Source organism: Panulirus ornatus, chromosome 19 (assembly GCF_036320965.1).
Source record: "Panulirus ornatus isolate Po-2019 chromosome 19, ASM3632096v1, whole genome shotgun sequence".
NCBI classification, from domain to species: domain Eukaryota; kingdom Metazoa; phylum Arthropoda; class Malacostraca; order Decapoda; family Palinuridae; genus Panulirus; species Panulirus ornatus.
This window is the reverse complement of record NC_092242.1, coordinates 7,442,633-7,456,128: the sequence shown is the minus strand read 5'-3', so window position 1 is coordinate 7,456,128 and position 13,496 is coordinate 7,442,633. Positions and strand designations below refer to the sequence as shown.

At 37.9% G+C, this 13,496-nt stretch overlaps 1 protein-coding gene across 2 annotated transcripts in view; it reads left to right on the top strand.

The window, feature by feature from the left end:
* LOC139755365 (uncharacterized) overlaps positions 1 to 8,993 on the top strand; it is a 34,259-nt gene extending 25,266 nt beyond the window's left edge. For both annotated transcript variants that reach the window (XM_071673551.1, XM_071673550.1), the window contains exons 9-10: positions 164 to 1,258; positions 5,437 to 8,993. In XM_071673551.1, coding sequence (XP_071529652.1) covers positions 164 to 1,258; positions 5,437 to 5,585 — 1,244 coding nt within the window. In that variant the 3' untranslated portion in view covers positions 5,586 to 8,993. The remainder of the gene's footprint in view (positions 1 to 163; positions 1,259 to 5,436) is intronic.
* The last annotated feature ends 4,503 nt before the right edge of the window (positions 8,994 to 13,496 follow it).

Below are 13,496 nucleotides of genomic sequence, written 5' to 3'. Positions count from 1 at the left end.
TTTATGTTAAGATTGTTATTTCTCAGGTTGTCAGTTCTCAAAAGACATTTTTTTATATCTGGTATTTTTGATTATGAATGTATTGCCACATGATAATTAAAACACACCATACAGCAAAGACCTCATTGCATCCTCTAACCCAGGTTGTGTTTGTACATTTCAGAGGATACTGGAAAAATCCATCTCACAGCACTGTTACATCAGATGGGTGCTGTAGTCCCTACCCAGGAATCTGAGATATCTCAAGAGAAACCAGAATCTCACAGTCAGTATTATCCTGTTCATGCTGGGCTGGGAGATCCATGCCATGTAACTGTCCTTAATCGAGGTGTTTGTCCACACTGTCAGTCAGAAATCCATTTCAAACGATCAGATGGTCATATGCTGTGGCATCAAGATTACAACCATAGTACTGTTGTCTCTTGGGCAGCTCTTTTGTCCAATGGGGAATGTCATGGGGCAATATTGAAGGTATGGGAGTGGAAGCACATAAGTACTGTTGTTAAGACTATTAAGCCCCCTCCTCCAGTTAATCGAAGAACAACCCGAAGTAGTTTAATCAGTGATGTAGCAGAGATTGTAGAAACTGAACCTACTTATCTTGAAAAAGATAGTGAACATGAAGTGGAATATGACGTTGCATTTAATTCAAATATGAGTTCTGAATCTAATCAGATATCTGATTTACCTCATGACAGTTTTGTGATGAAATATTCAAAAGATAATCATGCAAATATAGATAAAGATAATAGTGGTCCTGTGAGAGAAGATTCCGATGCACAACCCCCAACAACTCTGGAAAGCCCAAGAGCGAGGAGAAACTTTGTACATAATTCACAGGAACCAGTCTATGAACACCCAACAATACATCACCATCGTGGAAAACAAGCTTCAGCCAATCATGAAGACCACACTCAACACTCAGAAAACTTACCTGCTACTCAGGAACATCTTTCTCAGGAACCAGAGAAAAAGTTAAATTCTCAGGACTTTCATGAAAGCATCCATCACCCTGAACAGGTTTTAGCTACTACCACCATTCCAAGGCCCTTCCCAACAGGTATGAGAACAATGACCCCCAGCATCCTGGCACCACCAGGTTACCAACTACAACAGATTCATGAACGATTAGCTGTGCTGAAAACTAATGGTACAGTTTGGCATGAAGAAACACTAGCAAGCCTGGGTTTAGGAATTACTCAGCTATGCAAGAATGAAAATTCATGCATTCCTGATATAGAGTCACATGCTAGATCAGGTGAGTTTTGAATTTAGAGCCTGTATAAAGAGGTGTGTGTGTGTAGTATAAATGGGAAGATTATTAGCTTAGATTATACTAGTTGACTAACATTTTTTTTTTTTTTTTTTTTTTTTTTTTTTTTTTTTTTTTTTATACTTTGTCGCTGTCTCCCGCGTTTGCGAGGTAGCGCAAGGAAACAGACGAAAGAAATGGCCCAACCCCCCCCCCCACATACACATGTACATACACACGTCCACACACGCAAATATACATACCTACACAGCTTTCCATGGTTTACCCCAGACGCTTCACATGCCTTGATTCAATCCACTGACAGCACGTCAACCCCTGTATACCACATGACTCCAATTCACTCTATTCCTTGCCCTCCTTTCACCCTCCTGCATGTTCAGGCCCCGATCACACAAAATCTTTTTCACTCCATCTTTCCACCTCCAATTTGGTCTCCCTCTTCTCCTCGTTCCCTCCACCTCCGACACATATATCCTCTTGGTCAATCTCTCCTCACTCATTCTCTCCATGTGCCCAAACCATTTCAAAACACCCTCTTCTGCTCTCTCAACCACGCTCTTTTTATTTCCACACATCTCTCTTACCCTTACGTTACTTACTCGATCAAACCACCTCACACCACACATTGTCCTCAAACATCTCATTTCCAGCACATCCATCCTCCTGCGCACATCTCTATCCATAGCCCACGCCTCGCAACCATACAACATTGTTGGAACCACTATTCCCTCAAACATACCCATTTTCGCTTTCCGAGATAATGTTCTCGACTTCCACACATTTTTCAAGGCTCCCAAAATTTTCGCCCCCTCCCCCACCCTATGATCCACTTCCGCTTCCATGGTTCCATCCGCTGACAGATCCACTCCCAGATATCTAAAACACTTCACTTCCTCCAGTTTTTCTCCATTCAAACTCACCTCCCAATTGACTTGACCCTCACCCCTACTGTACCTAATAACCTTGCTCTTATTCACATTTACTCTCAACTTTCTTCTTCCACACACTTTACCAAACTCAGTCACCAGCTTCTGCAGTTTCTCACATGAATCAGCCACCAGCGCTGTATCATCAGCGAACAACAACTGACTCACTTCCCAAGCTCTCTCATCCCCAACAGACTTCATACTTGCCCCTCTTTCCAGGACTCTTGCATTTACCTCCCTTACAACCCCATCCATAAACAAATTAAACAACCATGGAGACATCACACACCCCTGCCGCAAACCTACATTCACTGAGAACCAATCACTTTCCTCTCTTCCTACACGTACACATGCCTTACATCCTCGATAAAAACTTTTCACTGCTTCTAACAACTTGCCTCCCACACCATATATTCTTAATACCTTCCACAGAGCATCTCTATCAACTCTATCATATGCCTTCTCCAGATCCATAAATGCTACATACAAATCCATTTGCTTTTCTAAGTATTTCTCACATACATTCTTCAAAGCAAACACCTGATCCACACATCCTCTACCACTTCTGAAACCGCACTGCTCTTCCCCAATCTGATGCTCTGTACATGCCTTCACCCTCTCGATCAATACCCTCCCATATAATTTACCAGGAATACTCAACAAACTTATACCTCTGTAATTTGAGCATTCACTCTTATCCCCTTTGCCTTTGTACAATGGCACTATGCACTATGCATTTTGTTGCATTTTATTGTTTAGTAACCATGTACAGAATATGGAATCTTCTTTGACTTGTGTACACATTCATAGTAAGGGGAATAACCCACTTAATTTCCTTGTAAGGGAACTCCTTAGTAATTGTTTTTTCTCATCATTGCAAGTTATTTTTTACAGGCCTAACTACTGTCTTCTTATTTAAAGATATGACACTGGAAAAACATGTCTTTCTTGCCAGTTGGCATCAGGAGCATACGCTCAAGGTGTGGTCGGTGTGTGTCACACACTCACAAAAGTCAGAATATTGATTCAATAATTTTATGTATATAGATAACTTTTTATGTTGTTTCACATGCTTTGACTTATGCTGTGAACCTTAGTTTTCATCTCTTGGCTTTCCTATTAGCTGATATTAGATGCATTTAAGCCTAGCAGTAACAGCACACTGTATCTTACAAAACATTATGTAATCTTAGGAGTACCCAGAGGTACCCAGTAATAGAATTCCTGAAGCTTAGTTTAAAGCTATAACCTAAACAAAATTCATAGTATTTTTATATGTCACATTAACAATTACCTTCTTTTCTTTTTTTTTTGTCAAAATGGAGACTAGAAACAGTGTAGTTCTGTTCTAGTTCTACCTTTTGTAAACTCAGTAGAAAATCATAGTGCATACCAGACTGACTTGTGTATCATAGTTGTTGTACAGAAGTAGGCATGTGCAAATGTCATCTTGTCAGTTCAACCCATATGCACCCTCTCTGAAGATCCATAGGTGATTGAGGTGTGTGATATTTTTTCCAGCTGTGGCTGTAGGCTTCATGATGACATCTTTGGATACTTGGAATCGAACATGAAGTACTGAGCAACTGCCAAATAACATAACTTATAATGCTTGGAGCCATAAGAAAAAGTAGCACTTTCCAATCAGAAAGAGATTCAGAAGGTCCCAACCCCCAGATATCCAAGAGAATATCTTGTGTTCACAAGACAGTGCTTTAAAGAGAAAAGGTTTTTCAATCTTCAAAACAAACCTACATTTTGAATATAGATAGTTATTTCATTATTATATAATCTTTTCTAAAATATAAAGATGAGCAAAATTGTAGATGTTTGTAAATCTTGTCTGCATCAGTTTTTCAGTCCATAATTAAAGGCTTTGTATCTTAATATTAGTTTTTTATCAGACTTGGTAATCATCCCTTTTGATAAATCTTTACTTCACATTCTAAGAAGTAACAAACTCATTTAAATATATGGTTATGTACAGAATCTAGTTAATGGTCACTAGTTTCGATGCTTTGGTCATGTGACAGCTAAAGAATGGATGTTGATAAATATGACCTTTCTTTGTCTGTTCCTGGCACTACTTTGCTTGCATGGGAAATGGTGATCAAGTATGAAAATTAGTCTTTCTAAATCAAATTGATCTTTGAATCAAATGTAATGAGATTGTTCAGTGACCTTTTATGTTGAGAGATAAAGTAAATCGATCATATGCATCTATAGATACATCTCGAGTTTCTGATCACTTTGCCAGTTGATGTTACACATTGATTGAGTAAAGTATGATGATTGCTACTCTTCTTATTACTTGTCAATCCATATCACAGGTTCAGAGACAGAAAATTTTAACACTTCGCATATCCATGTATGTATTCCACACTTTTAGTGTTGAAATTCTATCAAAATTGATGGAATTACTCATTTTACAAACCCGCTTGATTAAGTACAAAGATAGAGCCAAATTATTTTTCATGTACATCATGTACATCCCAAATTTTAGTTTCTTGTATCGTCTTTTCATAAATCATGTTCAATTGACACTACTTATTTCATGAAGCTCTAGCACAATTTCAGAGATTAGAAGTATGTTAAGCATCCTTATAACTCCCAAACTTTATTTCGTGATCATTACTTAATCTAATTGGACATTTATCATACTTTATGAGATAACTGGTCTTTTCAATCAATGCATTAATGCTGTATACAGCTTTATGATTAGCTCTTACTCATAATTGACCACTTATGATAGACCTATTTTTTCATCAGTTGCATTCCTATAACTGGAAGATTCTTAGTGATTGTTAGTGCTTATACACCTGGTAGTGAGAGGAATGAAGAAGAAAGGAATGCCTTTTGGGTGGAGCTTAGTAAATGTTTTGGTTATGTTGATGGAAGGGGTTGAACCTTGGTTTGGGGAAATATGAATGCAAGAGTGATTGATGTGGCAAATGAGGTTATAACTGAGGACATATGTTCCCCATTGTTTGTTCCGGACACTACTTTGCTAAGGTGGAGAAGCAGTTAGGTGTGAGAAAATAATTCTATAACTTATATATTCTCATATGTAGGAATATTCTTAGGATTATCTTTGATTCCACAGAGAATAGAATGGTGGAATATGTACTGTCTAATTTTCATCCAAAAAATCTAAAGTTCTTGTGTGTTTTATCATAGAAGTGCTGCTTATATATGCAATCCAGCTCCCTCTTTCATACTTCTTTTTCTTTCTAACAGTTGCGGTGACTCCTGGCGTAGAAAAAAGGGCTTGGCAGCTTATTTCAAGCAGTACAACATTTGTCAGCACTCCTATTAATGGGGAACAGCATCACACTTCTCCATGGACTCTCACTTCTATTGTTAGAAAAATTATTGTTTACGTTTGAGAATTCCAGAAAAGATAATGCATACCCCTCAGAAACTAAAGTCATACACCTTGATAAGTGTTATGGAAATCATTTATCATAACATGAGATGCATCATATTTCAAACTAAAGGTATGATTTTTATAGGTTCTTTTATTAGTAAACAATGACTCCCTGTATGGTAAGTGAATGTGTGTGCCTGTTTTATATAGAAATAGATTGATTAATATTAAGTTGAAAATGGGGAGAACAGATTGGAGATGGAAGGATGGAGTGAAAAAGATTTTTGAATGATCGGGGCCTGATCATGCAGGAGGGTGAAAGGCATGCATGGGATGGAGTGAATTGGAATGATGTATACAGGGCTTGATGTGCTGTCATTGAACTGAACCAGGGCATGTAGAGCATCCAGGGTAAACCTTGGAAAGGTCTGTGGGGACTGGGTGTGAATAACTTGTAGCTGGATTTCAATCAGTGCAAGGGCCACTCATTTAGATAACCATAAAATATTTATGTTTAATTGATATACCACTGTAAAATAGACAAAAAATCCAGTAATATATTAACTCTGTGTGTTGATAGTTAACACAGCCTTTCTTGTGATTGATGTTGTCTGTGTATGACATTAGATATCATTTATACTCAGGTCCATATAGACACACACACATACACACAATTGATAAGGGAAAGTTCAGTAAACTATTTATGGTATATATTAGACCTAAATTAGAGTATGCCTTTGGCTGAATGAGCATTTTAAGTGAAGTAGAGCTTGAGAATATATGATAGGCCATCAATTGAGCTGCATGCCTGCTAGCATTACAGAATTAGAGTTATCCTACTGTCATATTAGTTTCTACTCAAATAGATTCTTTCTGCAGCATTTGCACAATCACCTATGTGGTTCACAAGATGTGTGGCTCAAATTTTGAAATGAGACAATCACTTTGTTCACACCAACTTTTTTGTCTCTGAAATGCACCATTTATATAAAATTTTGGTGTTTTAAAACAAATCTTTTTACTCTGAACTCATTTAAAGTGAAGGGAAACCTGTACATTGAACTAAAATGATGTGGCATCATCAGGCCTTCAGCTCCCTCCACCATCACTCCAGAGTGTCACCTTTCACCACCCATACCTTAGCTTTTGTAGTGGGTTTGAAGTTCAAGGTACTAAGGAAGATTTTTATTTCATGTTTTATATAGGAAAGTCATCTTTTAATTAATGAGATTTGAGTGCAGATATTGGATGGGCTTGGGTGTTGGGCCTGAAACTTAAATCTCCCTTTACTGTATAAAACATGATTTGCTTGTATGGCCTTTTCTCTAAATGCAGCCCTAGAGCTTAGTAGTTTGAAGGCTGTACCTCCTTAACACCACTTTTCATTATGCTTTTATCATGCTGTTTCATTTTTTCCCCTTCAGTCAAACTGTTATCTTTGCAGTTTTCAGTCTCATAAAGAAAGAGAAAGAAAATATGGATTTCAGTTTTTGAGAGATTGGTACTCAGAGCAGTAAACTAGCTTTGTTGAAGTAAGGTAGGAGATAACATTTTTCTATTTAACTTTTCATGAAATCCAATTTTATACCCTACTTTTTCCTTTTACTGTCACTGTGATTTTCGTAAACCAAGACTTAATTTGATGGGCTGTCAATTTACAACACTACTAAATGCACAGTGAAAACTTACTTTCACCTTACCTAATGGGTCATTGCATGCTCATGGTTCATCATTATACTCCTGGATTCTTCTTTACAGGCATTCTCTCCTCAGAAATTACCATCTTTCCCAGCCACCTCAAGTATCTTTCCATCATTTTACCTGAATTAAAAGTGAAAGCAAAAAGTTGCTAGTAAAAAAGCCATGTGCAGTACAAGGCTTTGTGGGTTCATTCAAGTTTGGAAAATTACTGTGTATGTGTGTGTTTTTGCTTTTGTGTGTTTGTCATTTAAGTTTTTTCTGTACATTTGTATGTGTGTTAATGTATGACAAATTGATTTTGCACTACTATACAGTTCAGAAAAGTGTAACGTATATTTTTAATTAGTTTGCAGTAATTATAATGTGCCTTTAAAATCTTAGTTTGCACTATAAAGTTATAGGTGAGAGTAAAAAATTCCTTGATTAAAAACCATATGCATTACAAGGCTTTGGGAGTTCATACGAGTTTGGGGCATTACTATGTATGTGTGTTTTTTGTTTTTGTGTGTTTATCATGTGACTTTTTCTCTGTATATGTGTATGTGTGCTCATATATAACCAAAGAAATTTTGCACTGCTATACATGGTTCTGAAAATGTAACCTAATTTTGTAATTACAGTCATTATATTGTGCCTTTAAAAGCTTAGTTTGCACTAATTACATTGTGCCTATGAAATAATCATCTTCTCGTATTTATATTTGTAAGCTTTGTAACATCTTGGTTGTGTGCTAACATATTCTCATTATGTGATATTGCTCAAAAGTGAAGTTACATCAGTTGTGTGACTTAAGTGTTCAATGTTGATCTTATATAAGAATGAGCTTTAGGCTTAGTGAAGTTTGATCTTTATTGTGTATATGGTGTTATTTTGTGTTGTCCTTTCTTGAGTGCTGCTTGATAGCATTATTAAGTTAATTGTAAAGTGAAGGGTCTGGATGTTATTCTTAATCCACTTTCTATGTTAACCATTTATATAAACTCATAAGGTTGTATGAAATTGTATATGCCTTTCTTGTATACCATGAAGACTATTTTATTTTAAAGATTTATGTCGCGCAGACATGTCTTTTGGGTGTTACCATCATCATCATAATCATTATTTTTATCATCATTGCTGTCTCCATCTTTGTCATTGTCAGCTTCCATACTTGTTCACTTGTATTAAAGTTTTTTACTCTGCAAAACAGATACAGTACTGCATTCTGCTGATCACATATAATGAAAGACTGTAGTGTAATACAATACAGTACAGTATTTTTTCAGATATTTCAGTAAAAGTGCACTTTACGTGAGAAACATTCATCAAACATCACATCAAGGTTACATTTCTGAAGTTTGGAAACAGACCTGGAGAAATAGGATATACTATATCAGTCCCATTTGTGTTAAATAGGCTCAATTTTTTTCAGTTGATTATTAGAACATTTGTAGAAATGAATATAGAAGCCACCTGATAAACATTATTGAAAAGCTTTTACAGTACTTGTTAAAGATTGTCATAATAGTGACTGGGAAGAAAAGATAGTCTGTTCCCAAACTTTAAACAAATATTTTTTTTTCTTTTTTGAAAAAGAAATGCATTTCATTAAGAAGACATTAATATTAATGGTGAGTTTATCTATTTGCTCAGCTTTTCAAAAGTACAGAATTAGTACTGTCACTGTAAGCCATTCTTATTATAGACAATTAAGTGTAATAAAATTAGATTTATAATGTTAATAGAATGTTTTTTATTACTGACCTTCTTTGTATGACAGATTTTAGTAATTGAGCTGTATGATCATGCATATTTCATTGTTGAGAAATTGCTGGATATAGTGAATGTTAATGACTCCTATTTCATAGATTTACTTGTTCTACTTAACCTGAGAAAGAGATAGGATGACTTTAGTACATTACACTTAATCTCTCCTAAACAGACTCCAAAAATGATGTGAAACGTTATTTGATGACATTTAACGGAGCAAATGTAAAGTAATGAGATGGACAAAGCGAAAGACAGCCTCAATATGATTATTCCCTAATAGGAAATAAGCTCCAGGATTTTAAGAGGAAAGCATATACGTGGGAAACAAGTATTATAGCGCAAGGAAACAGACGAATGGCCCAACCCACCCACAATCGCATGTTTACCAAATGGCGTCCTAGCTTTGTCTCTTCTATGTATTTCAACTGACTTATATTTCTCTCTTTTGTCTCCCCTGATGATGTGATTATCACACAAAAGTGCACTTGGGAATTTATTGTGTTTTATTTTCCCCGTGGACTCATAGGAGTATATTTTTTTTTTTTCTTTTTTTTGCTTTGTCGCTGTCTCCCGCGTTTGCGAGGTAGCACAAGGAAACAGACGAAAGAAATGGCCCAACCCACCCCCATACACATGTATATACATACGTCCACACACGCAAATATACATACCTACACAGCTTTCCATGGTTTACCCCAGACACTTCACATGCCCCGATTCAATCCACTGACAGCACGTCAACCCCGGTATACCACATCGCTCCAATTCACTCTATTCCTTGCCCTCCTTTCACCCTCCTGCATGTTCAGGCCCCGATCACACAAAATCTTTTTCACTCCATCTTTCCACCTCCAATTTGGTCTCCCTCTTCTCCTCGTTCCCTCCACCTCCGACACATATATCCTCTTGGTCAATCTTTCCTCACTCATTCTCCATGTGCCCAAACCATTTCAAAACACCCTCTTCTGCTCTCTCAACCACGCTCTTTTTATTTCCACACATCTCTCTCACCCTTACGTTACTTACTCGATCAAACCACCTCACACCACACATTGTCCTCAAACATCTCATTTTCAGCACATCAATCCTCCTGCGCACAACTCTATCCATAGCCCACGCCTCGCAACCATACAACATTGTTGGAACCACTATTCCTTCAAACATACCCATTTTTGCTTTCCGAGATAATGTTCTCGACTTCCACACATTCTTCAAGGCTCCCAGAATTTTCGCCCCCTCCCCCACCCTATGATCGACTTCCGCTTCCATGGTTCCATCCGCTGCCAGATCCACTCCCAGATATCTAAAACACTTCACTTCCTCCAGTTTTTCTCCATTCAAACTCACCTCCCAATTGACTTGACCCTCAACCCTACTGTACCTAATAACCTTGCTCTTATTCACATTTAGGAGTATATATATATATATATATGTATAGGCATGTGCATGTGGGTGGGTTGGGCCATTCTTTCATCTATTTCCTTGCGCTACCTTGCTAATGCGGGAGACAGCGACAAAGTGGTTCTCAGTGAATGTTGGTTTGCACCAGGGGTGCGTGATGCCTCCATGGTTGTTTGATTTGTTCATGGATGGGGTTGTTAGGGAGGTGAATGCAAGAGTTTTGGAGAAAGGGGCAAGCATGCAGTCTGTTGTGGATGAGAGGGCTTGGGAAGTGAGTCAGTTGTTGTTCACTGATGATACTGAGCTGGTGAGTAATTCGGGTGAGAAACTGCAGAAGCTGTTGACTGAGTTTGGTAAAGAGTGTGAAAGAAGAAAGCTGAGAGTAAATGTGAACAAGAGCAAGGTTATTAGGTACAGTAGGGTCGAGGGACAAGTCAACTGGGAGGTAAATTTGAATGGAGAAAAACTGGAGGAAGTGAAGTGTTTTAGATATCTGGGAGTGGATATGGCAGCGGAGGGAACCATGGAAGCGGAAGTGAGTCACAGGGTGAGGAGGGGGCGAAAGTTCTGGGAGCGTTGAAAAATGTGTGGAAGGGGAGAACATTATCTCGGAAAACAAAAATGGGTATGTTTGAAGGAATAGTGGTTCCAACAATGTTATATGGTTGTGGGGCGTGGGCTATAGAGTTGTGCAGGGGAGGGTGGATTATATGGGAAATTATATGGGAGGGTATTGATTGAGAGGGTGAAGGCATGTACAGAGCATCAGATTGGGGAAGAGCAGTGTGGTTTCAGAAGTGGTAGAGGATGTGTGGATCAGGTGTTTGCTTTGAAGAATGTATGTGAGAAATACTTAGAAAAGCAAATGGATTTGTATGTAGCATTTATGGATCTGGAGAAGGCATATGATAGAGCTGATAGAGATGCTCTGTGGAAAGTATTAAGAATATATGGTGTGGGAGGAAAGTTGTTAGAAGCAGTGAAAAGTTTTTATCGAGGATGTAAGGCATGTGTACATGTAGGAAGAGAGGAAAGTGATTGGTTCTCAGTGAATGTAGGTTTGCGGCAGGGGTGTGTGATGTCTCCATGGTTGTTTAATTTGTTTATGGATGGGGTTGTTAGGGAGGTAAATGCAAGAGTTTTGGAAAGAGGGGCAAGTATGAAGTCAGTTGGGGATGAGAGAGCTTGGGAAGTGAGTCAGTTGTTGTGCGCTGATGATACAGCGCTGGTGGCTGATTCATGTGAGAAACTGCAGAAGCTGGTGACTGAGTTTGGTAAAGTGTGTGAAAGAAGAAAGTTAAGAGTAAATGTGAATAAGAGCAAGGTTATTAGGTACAGTAGGGTTGAGGGTCAAGTCAATTGGGAGGTGAGTTTGAATGGAGAAAAACTGGAGGAAGTGAAGTGTTTTAGATATCTGGTAGCGGATGGAACCATGGAAGTGGAAGTGGATCATAGGGTGGGGGAGGGGGCGAAAATTCTGGGGGCCTTGAAGAATGTGTGGAAGTCGAGAACATTATCTCGGAAAGCAAAAATGGGTATGTTTGAAGGAATAGTGGTTCCAACAATGTTGTATGGTTGCGAGGCGTGGGCTATGGATAGAGTTGTGCGCAGGAGGATGGATGTGCTGGAAATGAGATGTTTGAGGACAATGTGTGGTTTGATCGAGTGAGTAACGTAAGGGTAAGAGAGATGTGTGGAAATAAAAAGAGCGTGGTTGAGAGAGCAGAAGAGGGTGTTTTGAAGTGGTTTGGGCACATGGAGAGAATGAGTGAGGAAAGATTGACCAAGAGGATATATGTGTCGGTGGTGGAGGGAACGAGGAGAAGAGGGAGACCAAATTGGAGGTGGAAAGATGGAGTGAAAAAGATTTTGTGTGATCGGGGCCTGAACATGCAGGAGGGTGAAAGGAGGGCAAGGAATAGAGTGAATTGGTGCGATGTGGTATACCGGGGTTGACGTGCTGTCAGTGGATTGAATCAAGGCATGTGAAGCGTCTAGGGTAAACCATGGAAAGCTGTGTAGGTATGTATATTTGCGTGTGTGGACGTATGTATATACATGTGTATGGGGGGGGGTGGGCCATTTCTTTCGTCTGTTTCCTTGCGCTACCTCGCAAACGCGGGAGACAGCGACAAAGTATAATAAAAAAAAAAAGATATATATATATATATATATATATATATATATATATATATATATATATATATATATATATATATATATATATATATATATATATTCCTTCCTTCTTTTGGAAAATTAAAAAAAAAAAAAATAGGAATAGAGAAGGGGGCCAGGTGAGGATATTCTCTTAAAGGCCCAGTTCTCTGTTCTTAACGCTACCTCGCTAACGCGGGAAATGGCGAATAGTTTGAAAGAAAAGATATATATATATATATATATATATATATATATATATATATATATATATATATATATATATATATATATATATATTCACACTCCCATTCATATATTAAAATGTTTATATACAAGCTTTGTAATTTGCTCATATTATTAAGTAATATTCGCACCTTTTACCTACCGTAGGTATTTTGTTCACTTTTCCTGTTCCTCCGTTATGCGTCTGCACACTTCATATCCTTTGCCCTTCCATCTTCATAAAGTATTCATTGTCGAGTTTGAGTCCATAGTTTCCCATAAGCTTACAGATTTGTTGGTTACTCTTTGCGTAGGCTTTGGATCTTCCTCCCATGAATCCCTGCTACTGCGCCTTTGTAAAATTATGCCATTTTTTCTATGTCTGGATTCGCTCGTGCTTTTTTTTTTTTTTGCTCGTTTAAAGATATTGTGATAGGCCATTTGACACAGTTAACTAGAAACCGTAAGTCACAATCCATTTGTGTGACGGAAGTCATAGTCACGTATGTTGTAGGGTTGCTAAATGCATACGTATAAGGGACAGAGCCAAACGAGAAAATATAGACAAGAAAACCATTACACAAATTCTCATATTTAGTAGCATATGGTCATGATAAAGTGATGTTGCCTACTGTATATCAAAAAAAAAAAAATGAGTTACGTTCTTGTGCGCAGGGGAAGCCGCGCTTGCGCACTG